The sequence below is a fragment of the Mustelus asterias genome, chromosome 12 (genome assembly GCF_964213995.1).
Source record: "Mustelus asterias chromosome 12, sMusAst1.hap1.1, whole genome shotgun sequence".
Lineage (NCBI taxonomy): Eukaryota > Metazoa > Chordata > Chondrichthyes > Carcharhiniformes > Triakidae > Mustelus > Mustelus asterias.
The window spans coordinates 340,616-355,368 of record NC_135812.1 but is presented as its reverse complement, the minus strand read 5'-3'; the positions used below and the strand labels follow the sequence as shown (position 1 = coordinate 355,368).

At 46.8% G+C, this 14,753-nt stretch overlaps 1 protein-coding gene across 2 annotated transcripts in view; it reads left to right on the top strand.

Moving 5' to 3' along the window:
- LOC144501157 (integrin alpha-E-like) overlaps positions 1-14,753 on the top strand; it is a 377,113-nt gene that overhangs the window by 55,119 nt on the left and 307,241 nt on the right. For both annotated transcript variants that reach the window (XM_078224555.1, XM_078224556.1), the window contains one exon: positions 8,067-8,170. In XM_078224555.1, the coding sequence (XP_078080681.1) occupies positions 8,067-8,170 (104 nt within the window). The remainder of the gene's footprint in view (positions 1-8,066; positions 8,171-14,753) is intronic.

Below are 14,753 nucleotides of genomic sequence, written 5' to 3'. Positions count from 1 at the left end.
CGGCGACAATAATCTCTTCCTCAATGTCAACAAAACAAAGGAGATTGTCATCGACTTCAGGAAGTGTAAAGGAGAACATGCCCCTGTCTACATCAACGGGGACGAAGTGCAAAGGGTCGAGTGCTTCAAGTTTTTAGGTGCCCAGATCACCAGCAACCTGTCCTGGTCCCCCCATGCCAACACTATAGTTAAGAAAGCCCACCAACACCTCTACTTTCTCAGAAGACTAAGGAAATTTTGCATGTCAGCTACGACTCTCACCAACTTTTACAGATGCACTATAGAAAGCTTTCTTTCTGGTTGTATCACAGCTTGGTATGGTAACTGCTGTGCCCAAGACTGCAAGAAACTACAAAAGGTTATGAATGTAGCCCAATCCATAATGCAAACCAGCCTCTCATCCATTGATTCTGTCTACACTTCCCGCTGCCTCAGCAAAGCAGTCAGCATAATTAAGGATCCCATGTACCCCGGACATTCTTCCACCTTCTTCCGTCGGGAAAAAGATACAAAAGTCTGAGGTCACGTATCAACCGACTCAAGAACAGCTTCTTCCCTGCTGCTGTCAAACTTTTGAATGGACCTACCTTGCATTAAGCTGATCTTTTTCTACACCCTAGCTATGACTGTAACACTGCATTCTGCACTCTCTCCTTTCCTTCTCTATGAACGGTATTCTTTTTCTATATAGTGCGCAAGAAACAATACTTTTCACTGTATGCTAATACATGTGACAATAAATCCAATCAAATCAAATCAAAAGTATTGATTTAACATCTCTGCCATTTCAGTGTTCCCCACTATCAACTCTCCAGTTTCATCTTCCAAGGGACCAACATTCACCCTAGCGATTCTCTTCCCTTTTATATACCTATGGAAGCTTTTAAAAGAACAAAGAAGAACAAACAAATAAAGCCTGTAGCATAGGAACAGGCTCTTCGGCCCTCCAAGCCTGCACCCATCATGCTGCCGGACTTAACTAAAACACTCTACCCTTCCGGGGAACATATCCCTCTATTCCCAACCTATTCATGTATTTGTCCAAACACCCCTTAAAAGTCACTATCATTCCTGCTTCTACTACCTCCCCCGGCAGCACCCACCACCCTCTGTGTAAAAGAACTTGCCCCGTACATCTCCTTGAAACCTTGCCCCTCGCACCTTAAACTTATGCCCCCTAGTAATTGATTCTTCCACCCTGGGAAAAGGCTTCTGATTATCCACTCTGTCCATGCCCCTCATAATCTTGTAGACTTCTATCAGGTCGCCCCTCAACCTCTGTTGTTCCAGTGAGAACAAACCAAAAGTTTCTTTTGCTATCCTTCTTGATATTTTGCGCTAGATTTCTTTCATAATTTACCTTAGCTCTTTTTATTATTTTTTTCGTATCCCTTTGTTTATGTTTGAAAATTTCCCAATCTTCCAGCCTGCCACTGGCCTTTGCAATATGGTATACCTTAGTTTTTGTCTTTAAGAACATAAGAACATAAGAAATAGGAGCAGGAGTAGGCCATCTAGCCCCTCGAGCCTGCCCCGCCATTCAATAAGATCATGGCTGATCTGACGTGGATCAGTACCACTTATCCGCCTGATCCCCATAACCCTTAATTCCCTTACCGCTCAGGAATCCATCCATCCGCGCTTTAAACATATTCAGCGAGGTAGCCTCCACCACCTCAGTGGGCAGAGAATTCCAGAGATTCACCACCCTCTGGGAGAAGAAGTTCCTCCTCAACTCTGTCTTAAACCGACCCCCCTTTATTTTGAGGCTGTGTCCTCTAGTTTTAACTTCCTTACTAAGTGGAAAGAATCTCTCCGCCTCCACCCTATCCAGCCCCCGCATTATCTTATAAGTCTCCATAAGATCCCCCCTCATCCTTCTAAACTCCAACGAGTACAAACCCAATCTCCTCAGCCTCTCCTCATAATCCAAACCCCTCATCTCCGGTATCAACCTGGTGAACCTTCTCTGCACTCCCTCCAATGCCAGTATATCCTTCCTCATATAAGGGGACCAATACTGCACACAGTATTCCAGCTGCGGCCTCACCAATGCCCTGTACAGGTGCATCAAGACATCCCTGCTTTTATATTCTATGCCCTTCGCAATATAGGCCAACATCCGGATGGGATTTATCCAAGGATTCTCTGGGAGGCAAGAGAAGTGATTGCAGAGCCTCTGGCTCTGATCTTCAGGTCGTCGTTGGCCTCTGGTATAGTACCAGAAGATTGGAGGTTAGCGAATGTTGTCCCATTGTTTAAGAAGGGGAACAGAGACTTCCCCGGGAATTATAGACCGGTGAGTCTCACTTCTGTTGTCGGCAAGATGTTGGAAAAAATTATAAGGGATAGGATTTATAGTTATTTGGAGAGTAATGAATTGATAGGTGATAGTCAGCATGGTTTTGTGGCAGGTAGGTCGTGCCTTACTAACCTTATTGAGTTTTTTGAGAAAGTGACCAAGGAGGTGGATGGGGGCAAGGCAGTGGACGTGGTATATATGGATTTTAGTAAGGCGTTTGATAAGGTTCACCATGGTAGGCTTCTGCAGAAAATGCAGATGTATGGGATTGGGGGTGATCTAGGAAATTGGATCAGGAATTGGCTAGCGGATAGGAAACAGAGGGTGGTGGTTGATAGTAAATATTCATCATGGAGTGCGGTTACAAGTGGTGTACCTCAGGGATCTGTTTTGGGGCCACTGCTGTTTGTAATATTTATTAATGATCTGGATGAGGGTATAGTTGGGTGGATTAGCAAATTTGCTGATGACACCAAAGTCGGTGGTGTGGTAGACAGTGAGGAAGGGTGTCGTAGTTTGCAGGAAGACTTAGACAGGTTGCAAAGTTGGGCCGAGAGGTGGCGGATGGAGTTTAATGCGGAGAAGTGTGAGGTAATTCACTTTGGTAGGAATAACAGATGTGTTGAGTATAGGGCTAACGGGAGGACTTTGAATAGTGTGGAGGAGCAGAGGGATCTAGGTGTATGTGTGCATAGATCCCTGAAAGTTGGGAATCAAGTAGATAAGGTTGTTAGGAAGGCATATGGTGTCTTGGCGTTTATTGGTAGGGGGATTGAATTTAGGAGTCGTAGCGTTATGTTGCAACTGTACACAACTCTGGTGCGGCCGCACTTGGAGTACTGTGTGCAGTTCTGGTCCCCACATTACAGGAAGGATGTGGAGGCTTTGGAGAGGGTGCAGAGGAGGTTTACCAGGATGTTGCCTGGTATGGAGGGGAGATCCTATGAGGAGAGGCTGAGGGATTTGGGATTGTTTTCGCTGGAAAGGCGGCGGCTAAGAGGGGATCTTATTGAAACATATAAGATGATTAGAGGTTTAGATAGGGTGGATAGTGATAGCCTTTTTCCTCTGATGGAGAAATCCAGCACGAGGGGGCATGGCTTTAAATTGAGGGGGGGTAGTTATAGAACCGATGTCAGGGGTAGGTTCTTTACCCAGAGGGTGGTGAGGGATTGGAATGCCCTGCCAGCATCAGTAGTAAATGCGCCTAGTTTGGGGGCGTTTAAGAGATCCGTAGATAGGTTCATGGACGAAAAGAAATTGGTTTAGGTTGGAGGGTCACAGTTTTTTTTTTTAACTGGTCGGTGCAACATCGTGGGCCGAAGGGCCTGTTCTGCGCTGTAATGTTCTATGTTCTATCCCATTTGCCTTCTTGATCACCTGTTGTACCTGCAGACTGGGCTTTTGTGTCTCATGCACAATATTGTCCTCGACCTCCTTGTTTAGCCATGGATGTTTTTTTACCCCCCTTACCCCATCTTTCTTCCTCACTGGGATATATTTTAGTTGTGAGGACTTGAGGATCCCCTTAAACAACTGCCACTGGTCATTCGCTGTCCTACTTTTTAGCCTTCCTGCCCATTCTACTTGGGCCAAATCTGTCGTCATGCCTACGTAATTTCCTTTGTTTAATTGCAGAACACTAGTCTGGGACTCCACTTTCTCACCCCCAAACTGAATTTTGAATTCTATCACACTAAGGTCACTACTCTCTCGAGGACCCTTAACTATGAGGTCATTAATTAATCCCTGCTCATTACACAATACCAAATCCAGAGTAGCCTGCTCCCTGGTTGGTCCCACAACATAATGTTCCAAGAAACAATCTCTAATATATTCAATGAACTCTGTCTCCTTGCTGCCTTTGCCAATTTGATTCTTCCAATCTATGTGCATATTAAAATCACCCATGATTATTGCTGTACCTTTCTTGCAAGCCCCCAGTATTTCCTGGTTTATACTGTGCCCCACTGTGGAACTACTGCTTGGGGACCTATAGATTACTCCTACCAAGTACTTCTTTCCTTTGCTATTTCTTATTTCTACCCAGACTGATTCCACATCTTCATTTCCCGTGCTTATGTCATTTCTCATTACAGCACTGATACCTTCCTTCACTAGCAAAGCCACACCACCTCCTTTTCCTTTCAGTCTATCTTTCCGAAATGCTGAGTACCCCTGGATATTCAATTCCCAGACCTGGTCTCCTTGTAACCATGTCTCAGTAATCGCCACCAAATCACACCTTCTGTTTCTATTTGCACCATTAACTCATTAATTTTGTTCTGAATGCTTCATGCATTTAGATACAAAGCTTTTAAATTTGTTCTACTGGTGAATTTCCATACTCCTTTATAATTCCTTGGTGCATAAAGACATTCATCCGTTCTGTCCCTCTCTTTTATTGTCTGGTAACCATCTGTCACATTGCCAACCTGCATTCTTACCTCCTCCTTTAACTTGGGTTTTCTAATTTCCCCTACAACTGAACCCCCCCACCCCCATTCAGGCTTCCACACCTTTAAAGCCAACAAAGCTGCCTCCAAGAGCTGCTGGCCAATCAGACTCAGCAGTGCCACTGGCAGCATCGCTACTGCTCAGACTACAGCTGACATGGACCAGGCAAAATGGAGGGGCCCCTAGAATGAAGACATGTAGACATGTTGGGTCAGACTCGCGAGAGCTTGAGGGTCTTCAGCAGGGACAACCATTGCTGTTCGGGGACACTCTGTAGGCCACCACATTAAGGAGTCTAACAACACCAGGTTAAAGTCCAACAGGTTTATTTGGTAGCAAACAGCACTAGCTTTCGGAGCACTGCTCCTTCGTCAGGTGAGTGGGAGTTCTGTTCACAAACAGGGCATATTACATGCCCTGTTTGTGAACAGAACTCCCACTCACCTGACGAAGGAGCAGCGCTCCGAAAGCTAGTGGCGTTTGCTACCAAATAAACCTGTTGGACTTTAACCTGGTGTTGTTAGACTCCTTACTGTGTTTACCCCAGTCCAACACCAGCATTTCCACATCATGGCCACCACATGTCCAGCTTCAATTGGACAGCCTGCCCACATGGCCTTTGCCACTCTGCTCCCACTGCTGGTAGAGTACCCGTGGTAGGATGAGGCCCTTATAGAAACATAGAAACATAGAAAATAGAAGCAAGAGGAGGCCATTCGGCCCTTTGAGCCTGTTCCATCATTCATTTTGATCATGGCTGATCATCCAACTCAATAGCCTGATCCCACCTACCCCCATACCCTTTGATCATCTTCACCCTAAGTGCTATATCTAAGTGCTTCTTAAAAACATACAATGCTTTGGCCTCAACTACTTTCTGTGGTAGTGAATTCCACAGGCTTACCACTCTCTGGGTGAAGAAATTTCTCCTCATCACTGTCCTAAATGGTTTACCCTGTATCATACCCCTGCCATTTTAGTTTAAAACTTTAGTGAGAGGGAAGAACTACGGCTTCTGTGTAGACCATGAGCTTGGTGCTGGATTTGAGGTTTCGTTCTCCGAACTCTCTGTTCCTCAGTATCCGAAGACTGTACTGGTGCATTGGAGTAGATGCTGGATTTCATCGTCGATGTCTGCTTGCATTGAGAGGAGGTTCCCAAGGTATGGGAAATGATCCACATTGTCCAGGGGCTGACCATGGATCTTGATGGTGGGATGAGCAGTTTTATGTGGCAAGAGCAGGCTGGTAGAGAACCTTTATTTTCCGGATGTTTAGCCAAAGGCCCATTCTCGGTGAATGCAACGACAATGGTTTGTAGTTCAGCCTCTGAGTGCGAGCACACACAGGCATCATCTGCGCACTGCAGCTCGGTGACAGAAGTTGGGCTGGGCTTGGTTCTGGCCTGGAGGCATCGGAGGTTGAACAGTTTCCAAAAAGTCATTCACTCCTTCCACTACCGACGAACAGTGGCAGCCGTGTGTATCATCTACAAGATGCACTGCAAGAATTCACCAAGCTTCCTTAGGCAGCACCTTCCAAACCCACAACCACTACCATCTCAACAGAGAAGGAAATAGATACCTGGGAACACGACCACCTGGAGATTCCCCTCCAAGTCACTCACCATCCTGACTTGGAAATATATCGTAAGAAGTCTCTCAACACCAGCTTAAAGTCCAACAGGTTTATTTGGTAGCAAAAGCCACTTTTTTGCTGCCAAATAAACCTGTTGGACTTTAACCTGGTGTTGAGAGACTTCTTACTGTGTTTACCCCAGTCCAACGCCGGCATCTCCACATCTTGGAAATATATCACCATTCCTTCAGTGTCACTGTTTCAAAATCCTGGAATTCTCTCTCTGACAGCATTGTGGGTGTGCCTATACCCCAGGGACTGCAGCAATTCAGGAAAGCAGCTTACTACTACCTTCTGAAGGGCAATTAGGGGTGGGATACAAATGCTGACCTAGCCAGCGATGCTGACATCATGTAAATGAATTTTTAAAAATCACATTCTGCAGGGTAATCCTCACCTCACCCTAGCAATGAGATGAGGCCAAGTCAGTCTATTTCAAGCTTACATTCCCTGAAAAAGAACACTGCCTTCTGCTTTACGATTAACGTCCTTTCTTCCTTTGTGTTATCACAACCAGGAGCGAATCAGGCAATGGCCTCTATTATATCATGGAGAGGTGCTGGTCTAATGGTATTATCATTAGATTATTAATCCAGAAACTCAGCTAATGTTCTGGGGACACATCAGATGGTGGAATTTGAATTCAATAATAAAATCTGAAATTAAGAATCTATTGATGACCATAAAGCAATCACTTTGGAAGGAAAAACAAGAAGGCAGATTACTACCTGAATGGCTGTAAATTGGGAGAGGGGAGTGTGCAGCGGGACCTGGGTGTCCTTGTGCACCAGTCACTGAAGGTAAGCATGCAGGTGCAGCAGACGGTAAAGAAGGCTAATTGCATGTTGGCCTTCATTGCGAGAGGTTTTGAGCACAGGAACAGGGGTGTGTTGTTGCTTCCAAAGTGAATAACCTCACATTTATCCAAATTATACTGCATCTGCAGTGATGTTCTGAAGCTGAAATGATTGACCTCCAACCACCACAACCATCTTCCTTTGTATCAGGTACGACTCCAACCAGCAAAGAGTTTCCCCCCGATACCCATTGATTCCTTGATGCCATACTCAGTCGAATGCAGTTTTGATGTCAAGGGTAGTCATTCTCAACTCATCTCCAGTGTTCAGCTCTCTTATCCATGTTTAATTGAACCGAGGCTCTCGTGAGTTCAGGAGCTGAATGACCCTGATGGAACCCAAACTGAGCATCTGGGAAAAAGCCTTTGACTATCCACCCTGTCTATGCCTCTCATAATTTTGTAGATTTCTGTCAGGTCTCCCTGTAGCCTCCGTCTTTCCAATGTAAACAATCTTAGTTTATTCAATCTCTCCTCATAGTCAACACCCTCAACACCAGGCAATATCTTTATGAACCTTCTTTCCACTCTCTCCAAAGCTTCCATGCCCTCCTGATAGTGTGGTGACCTGAACTGCACACAATACTCCAAATGCAGCCTAACCAAAGTTTTATATAGCTGCAACATGATTTCCTAACTCTTGCACTCAATGCCCGGCCGATAGGTTGTCAATGGTGAGCTCCAGTCTCTAAGTTAAATACTGAGACAGTATGATGGAATAATTGTGATTTGTTTTACCGAGAGCATGATGAAACTTAGTATTTTATTTATATATTTGATTTATTTAATTTATATGTTTGCGTTTTTGTTATAGAATATTGGTCAGTTCTCCCCTGTATACCAATGACAACAAAAACTTTGGGAGAATAGAGAAATGTGATCTGAAAAGAAATTCATGTGAACAAGTCACTCTCACAGGTAATACCTATCAGAACAACTTTACAGTTGACCGTTAAATTATGTATTTAGGAATTTTGGAATGCTTTCAAAAGCTCATTTTTGCTGCAAGGCTTTTCTAAGTCTCAAGAGTTCAAAAACAACTTGAATTAATATAGTTCTCCTTATGGACTGAACGAGTAGATACTGGGAACGTGAACAATGAAGGAAATTTTTAAAAATTCATTTATGGGATGTGGGCATCGCTGGCTCGGCCAGAATTTATTGGCCACCCCTAATTGCCCTTGAGAAGGTGTTGGTGAACTGCTGTGGTCCCTGACATGTAAGTATGCCCATAGCACTGTTAGTGAGGGAATTCCAGGATTTTGATCCAGTGACAATTTCCAAGTCAGGATGTTGAATGGCCTGGAGAGGAATGGTGGTGTTCACAGGTATCTGCTTCTAGATGATAGTAGTCATGGGTTTGGAAGGTGCTGCCTAAGGGACATTGATGAGTTCCTGCAATGCATCTTGGAGATGGTACACACAGCTGCCACTGTTCATCGGTGGTTTGAATGTTTATGGAAGGGGTAGCAATCAAGCGGGCTGTTTTGTCCTCGGTGGCATTGAGCATCCTAAGTCCAGTTAGAGCTGTATTCATCCAGGCAAGTGGAGAGTATTTCAGCACACTCCTAACTTTTACCTTGTAGATGGTGGGGGGAGAGGGGGTGAGGGGTAAGATTCTTTCTTGTTGGAGATGGTCATTGCCTGGTACTTGTCAGCCCAAGCCTGGATATTGTCCAAGCTTTTGGGCACGGACTGCTTCACTGTAGGTGGTTGGGCCTAGGACACCATCCTGAACTGATTTCCTGGAGCTGAGATGATTGATATCCAACCACCACAACTTCCTTTATGCAAGGTGTGACTCTAACCATGGGAAGGATTTCCCCAATTTCCATTGATTCCAGTTTTCTCAGGCCCCTTAGAACCCCTAAAGTGCAGAAGGAGGCCATTTGGCCCATCGAGTCTGCACAACTCTCTGAAAGAACACCTTCATAGCATCATCAAATCCCTGGTTTGGCCCATTGCATCTGTACTAACTCTCTGACAGAGTGTCATACCCAGGGCCTCTCCCCTCCCTATCTCTGTAAATCCACACATTTACCATGGCTAATCCATTTAACATATACACCTTGGGACACTAAGGGGTGATTCAATATGCCCTGCACCTAATCTGCCCACCTTTAGACTGTGAGAGGAAACCGGAGCGCCTGGAGGAAACCCATACAGACATTAGGAGAATGTGCAAACTCCACACATAGTCACCCAAGGCTGCACTCGAACCTTTTTACTGGCTCGCTCGGTCCATTGATGGGTGGAGCGAGCTGATAAAATCGTGTGAGAGAGAAGAAATCAGGTTCGCGCCCTATATTTTGCCTCTCGCGATCTTACCAGCACTGGATATCCAACGCATTCAGCCTCCCACCCATTTCCAGCAAGAAGCTGAATAATTTATTTAAATTGTTTTAAAATTCTGTTTTGGTTTAATGAACCCGAAACATAATCGTCCGGGCACACTTGCCTTTGCGGCCTCGCCGGGAGAGGTTCTCTCTGGCGAGGAAAACACGAATGGGGACCAGTCATGATGGTCTCACCAGTAGAACCAAAAGAACAAAGAACAATACAGCACAGGAACAGGCCCTTTGGCCCTCCAAGCCCGCACCGCTCCCTGGTCCAAACTAGACCATTCTTTTGTATCCCTCCATTCCCACTCTGTTCATGTGGCTATCGAGATAAGTCTTAAACGTTCCCAGTGTGTCCGCCTCCACCACCTTGCCCGGCAGCGCATTCCAGGCCCCCACCACTCTCTGTGTAAAATACGTCCTTCTGATATCCGTGTTAAAGCTCCCCCCCCTCACCTTGAATCTATGACCCCTCGTGAACGTCACCACCGACCTGGGAAAAAGCTTCCCACCGTTCACCCTATCTATGCCTTTCATAATTTTATACACCTCTATTAAGTCACCCCTCATCCTCCGTCTTTCCAGTGAGAACAACCCCAGTTTACCCAATCTCACCTCATAACTAAGCCCTTCCATACCAGGCAACATGCTGGTAAACCTCCTCTGCACTCTCTCTAAAGCCTCCACGTCCTTCTGGTAGTGTGGCGACCAGAACTGGGCGCAGTTTTCCAAATGCGGCCGAACCAACGTTCTATACAACTGCAACATCAGACCCCAACTTTTATACTTTATGCCCCATCCTATAAAGGCAAGCATGCCATATGCCTTCTTCACTACATTCTCCACCTGTGACGTCACCTTCAAGGATCTGTGGACTTGCACACCCAGGTCCCTCTGCGTATCTACACCCTTTATGGTTCTGCCATTTATCATATAGCTCCCCACTATGTTAGTTCTACCAAAATGCATCACTTCGCATTGATCTGGATTGAACTCCATCTGCCATTTCTTTGCCCAAATTTCCAGCCTATCTATATCCTTCTGTAGCCTCTGACAATGTTCCTCACTATCTGCAAGTCCAGCCATTTTCGTGTCGTCCGCAAACTTACTGATCACCCCAGTTACACCTTCTTCCAGCTCGTTTATATAAATCACAAACAGCAGAGGTCCCAATACAGAGCCCTGCGGAACACCACTAGTCGCAGGCCTCCAGCCGGAAAAAGACCCTTCCACTACCATCCTCTGTCTTCTGTGACCAAGCCAGTTCTCCACCCATCTAGCCACCTCCCCCTTTATCCCATGAGATCCAACCTTTTGCACCAACCGACCATGAGGGACTTTGGCAAACGCTTTACTAAAGTCCATATGGACGACATCCATGACCCTTCCCTCGTCAACCATTCTAGTCAATTCTTCAAAGAACTCCACCAGGTTAGTGAGGCATGACCTCCCTCTCACAAAACCATGCTGACTATCGTTAATGAGTTTATTCCTTTCTAAATGCGCATACATCCTATCTCTAAGAATCCTCTCCAACAACTTCCCTACCACGGACGTCAAGCTCACCGGCCTATAATTTCCCAGGTTATCCTTCCTACCCTTCTTAAATAACGGGACCACATTAGCTATCCTCCAATCCTCTGGGACCTCACCTGTGTCCAGTGACGAGACAAAGATTTGTGTCAGAGGTCCAGCAATTTCATCTCTCATCTCCCTGAGGAGCCTTGGATAGATTCCATTAGGCCCTGGGGATTTGTCAGTCTTTATATTCCCTAAAAAACCTAACACTGCCTCCCTTGTAATGGAGATTTTCGCTAACAGGTCAACACTCCCCTCCGAGACACTCCCAGTCAACACATCCCTCTCCTTTATGAATACCGACGCAAAGTATTCATTTAGGATCTCCCCTACTTCTTTGGGTTCCAAGCATAATTCCCCACTTTTGTCCCTGAGAGGTCCGATTTTTTCCCTGACAACCCTTTTGTTCCTAACGTATGAATAAAATGCCTTGGGATTCTCCTTAATCTTGTCTGCCAAGGACATTTCGTGACCCCTTTTTGCCCTTCTAATTCCTCGTTTGAGTTCTTTCCTACTTTCTTTGTATTCCTCCAGAGCTCCCTCCGTTTTTAGCTGCCTGGACCTAATGTACGCCTCTCTTTTCTTTTTGACCGATCCCTCAATTTCCCTGGTTATCCATGGTTCTCGAATCCTACCCTTCCTATCCTTCGTTTTTATAGCACATGCCTATCCTGCAGCCCTAACAACTGTTCCTTAAAAGACTCCCACATGTCAGATGTGGATTTACCCTCAAACAGCCTCTCCCAATCAACAGCTGCCAATTTCTGCCTAATCCCACTAAAGTTAACCTTCCCCCAATGCAACACCTTACCCTTGGGACACCACTCATCCTTTTCCATCACTATCCTCAAGCTAACAGAATTGTGGTCAGTATTTGCCACATGTTCCCTTACCGAAACTTTGAAGACCTGACCGGGCTCATTCCCCAGTACTAGGTCCAGTATAGCCCCCTCTCTAGTCGGGCTATCTACATATTGTTCCAAAGAACCTTCCTGTATGCATTTTACAAATTCCTCCCCATTCAGACTCCCAGCCCTACGCGATTTCCAGTCTATACCAGGGAAATTGAAGTCTCCCACGACAACAACCCTATTTTTCCTGCACCTATCCATTATCTCCTGACATATCCGTTCTTCCACTTCCCTTGGGCTGTTGGGGGGTCTGTAGTATACCCCCAACATAGTGACTGCGTCCTTCCTGTTTCTGAGCTCCACCCACAGTGACTTGTTACATGACCCCTCTGAATTGTCCTCCCTCTGCACCGCTGTAATATGCTCTCTAACTAATACTGCTACTCCCCCACCTCTTTTGGCCCCTCCTCTGTCTCACCTAAAACACTTGTACCCCGGAATATTCAGTTGCCAGTCCTGTCCCTCTTTCAACCAAGTCTCTGTCACCGCAACCACATCCAAATTCCTCGTAAGCATTAAGGCCCTAAGCTCATCTGCCTTACCTGCTACGCTCCGTGCATTGAAGTAGATGCACTCCAGACCTCCAGGCCCAGTGAGGTCATCCTCCCCAGAGTGCTCTTCTTCTTTGCCAGCCCTGTCCTGGCCCCAAGCTCGTCCCCAGCCTCTACACTTGTAGACCTAATTTTTTGATCCCCACCCCCTCCTGCCATATTAGTTTAAACCCACCCGAACTGCACTAGCAAAACTCGCACCCAGGGTATTCGTGCCCTTCCAATTTAGTTGTGACCCGTCCTTCTTGTACAGGTGCCCTCCTCTGTTGAAAACTTCCTAGTGATCCAGGAATATGAAGCCCTCCCTCCTGGACCAGTCCTTTAGCCAAGCATTCAATTGTACTAACTCCCTATTCTTAGCCTCACTGGCACGAGGCATTGGGAGCAGCCCAGAGATTGCCACCCTGGAGGCCCTACTTTTTAGCCTATTTCCCAACTCCCTGAATCCTCTTGTAGGATCCCCCTGCTCTTCCTATCTACGTCATTTGCACCAATGTGTACAATGACATCCGTTTCTTTATCCTCCCCTTTTCATATGCCTCCTATCCGCTCGGAGACATCCAGTACCCCAGCACCAGGTAGGCAGACTACCATCCTGGAGTCCTGTTCGCACCCACAGAATCGCCTGTCCGTGCCTCTAACCGACGCATCCCCCACCACTATAGCTCTCCTAATCCCTCTCTTTCCTTTCCGGGCCACAGAGCCTGACTGTGTGCCAGTGACCTGGTCACTGTGGCTTACCCCTGGGGAGTCATCCTCCTCCACACTATCCAAAATAATATACTTGTTTTGGAGGGGGACAACCACAGGTGACCCCACCACTAATTGCTCACTCCCCTCCCCTCTCACACCTGTCGCCGAGCCCTTCCTATTATGAGAAACAGCCACTGGAATACTCTCTGGTACGTTACCCTTCTGACCTTTACTCCTCCTAACTGTGACCCACGTGTCTTCCCCCTGAGGCCCTGGTGTAACTTCTTGCCTATAACTCATGTCTATTTGTCTCTCATTCTCCCTGACTAGACTAAGGTCATCAAGCCGCTGCTCGGAGGCCATTGACGCCCTCCCTGGAGGCCATTGACGCCCTCCAGGGAGATCAAGGGCAAGGGGGGTGCCGTTGCCCAGTGCCAGCCTGGCAGTGTCAGCCTGGCACCCTGGCACTGCCAACTGGAAGTGCCAGGGGACAGGGCCTGTGGTGCTGTGGCCTGAAGGGGACAGGCCCAAAGGGGACAGGGCCTGAAGAGGTGGAGCCAGGCCGGGACACGCCAATCGGGTAGGGAGGAAGAGAGGGGGCCCGCTGCACACTTTGCATTGCGATCGGTGGGGCTGGGGTGGGGGCTTGGGTGATATTTCCAGGCAATGTGGGGCTCACATTTGGCCACTGGCCTCCATGATCGCTTGGGGCATGGCTAGACCGATGGTGGCTGCAGCAGCAGAGGCCTGACAGGTCTCTCTCTCTCTCAGACCTGTCAACTCTCTGCTGTTGCAATTGCGCATATGCAGCCACAGAGATCTGCAAGTGCGCAATAGTTCCCTCTGCTGCTACATCAGGCTGGCTGGAGATTTAAGCCCCGTCCACTCCATCTAATGGCTGCAAATGGTCTGGGCCATTTTTTTGTTGTCTAAGTGCATAAAATTGTGATTTTGAACTCGCCCAACCAACAGATCTGAAACTCCAATTTTCACGCTAACTCTGCATTAGAATTTTTCTGGTAAAACTCCGCCCTTGGGTTCCTGGCACTGTGAGGTAGCAGTGATAACCTCTGTGCCACTATGCTGCCCATGATACCAGACTCAAGCGAATTGTTGATTGAAGTACCCAGCTGATGACAGGGCAGGCAAATCAGAAGCATGAACCCCCTGGAGAATTTTCTTCCAGATTAGCTAAAAACAGGGCATGAAAATCCACCATCGCCACAGAGGCGAATGCCAGTCCTTGATATCAAAGATTGTCACTCTCACCTCACCTCTGGATTTCAGCGCTTTTGTCCATGTTTGAACCAAGGCTTACTGAGGTCAGGAGCTGAGTGACCCTAGTGGAATCCAAACTGGGCATCATTGAGCAGGTTATCGCTGAGTAAATGGCACTTGATAGCAATGTTGATGACCCATTCCATCACTT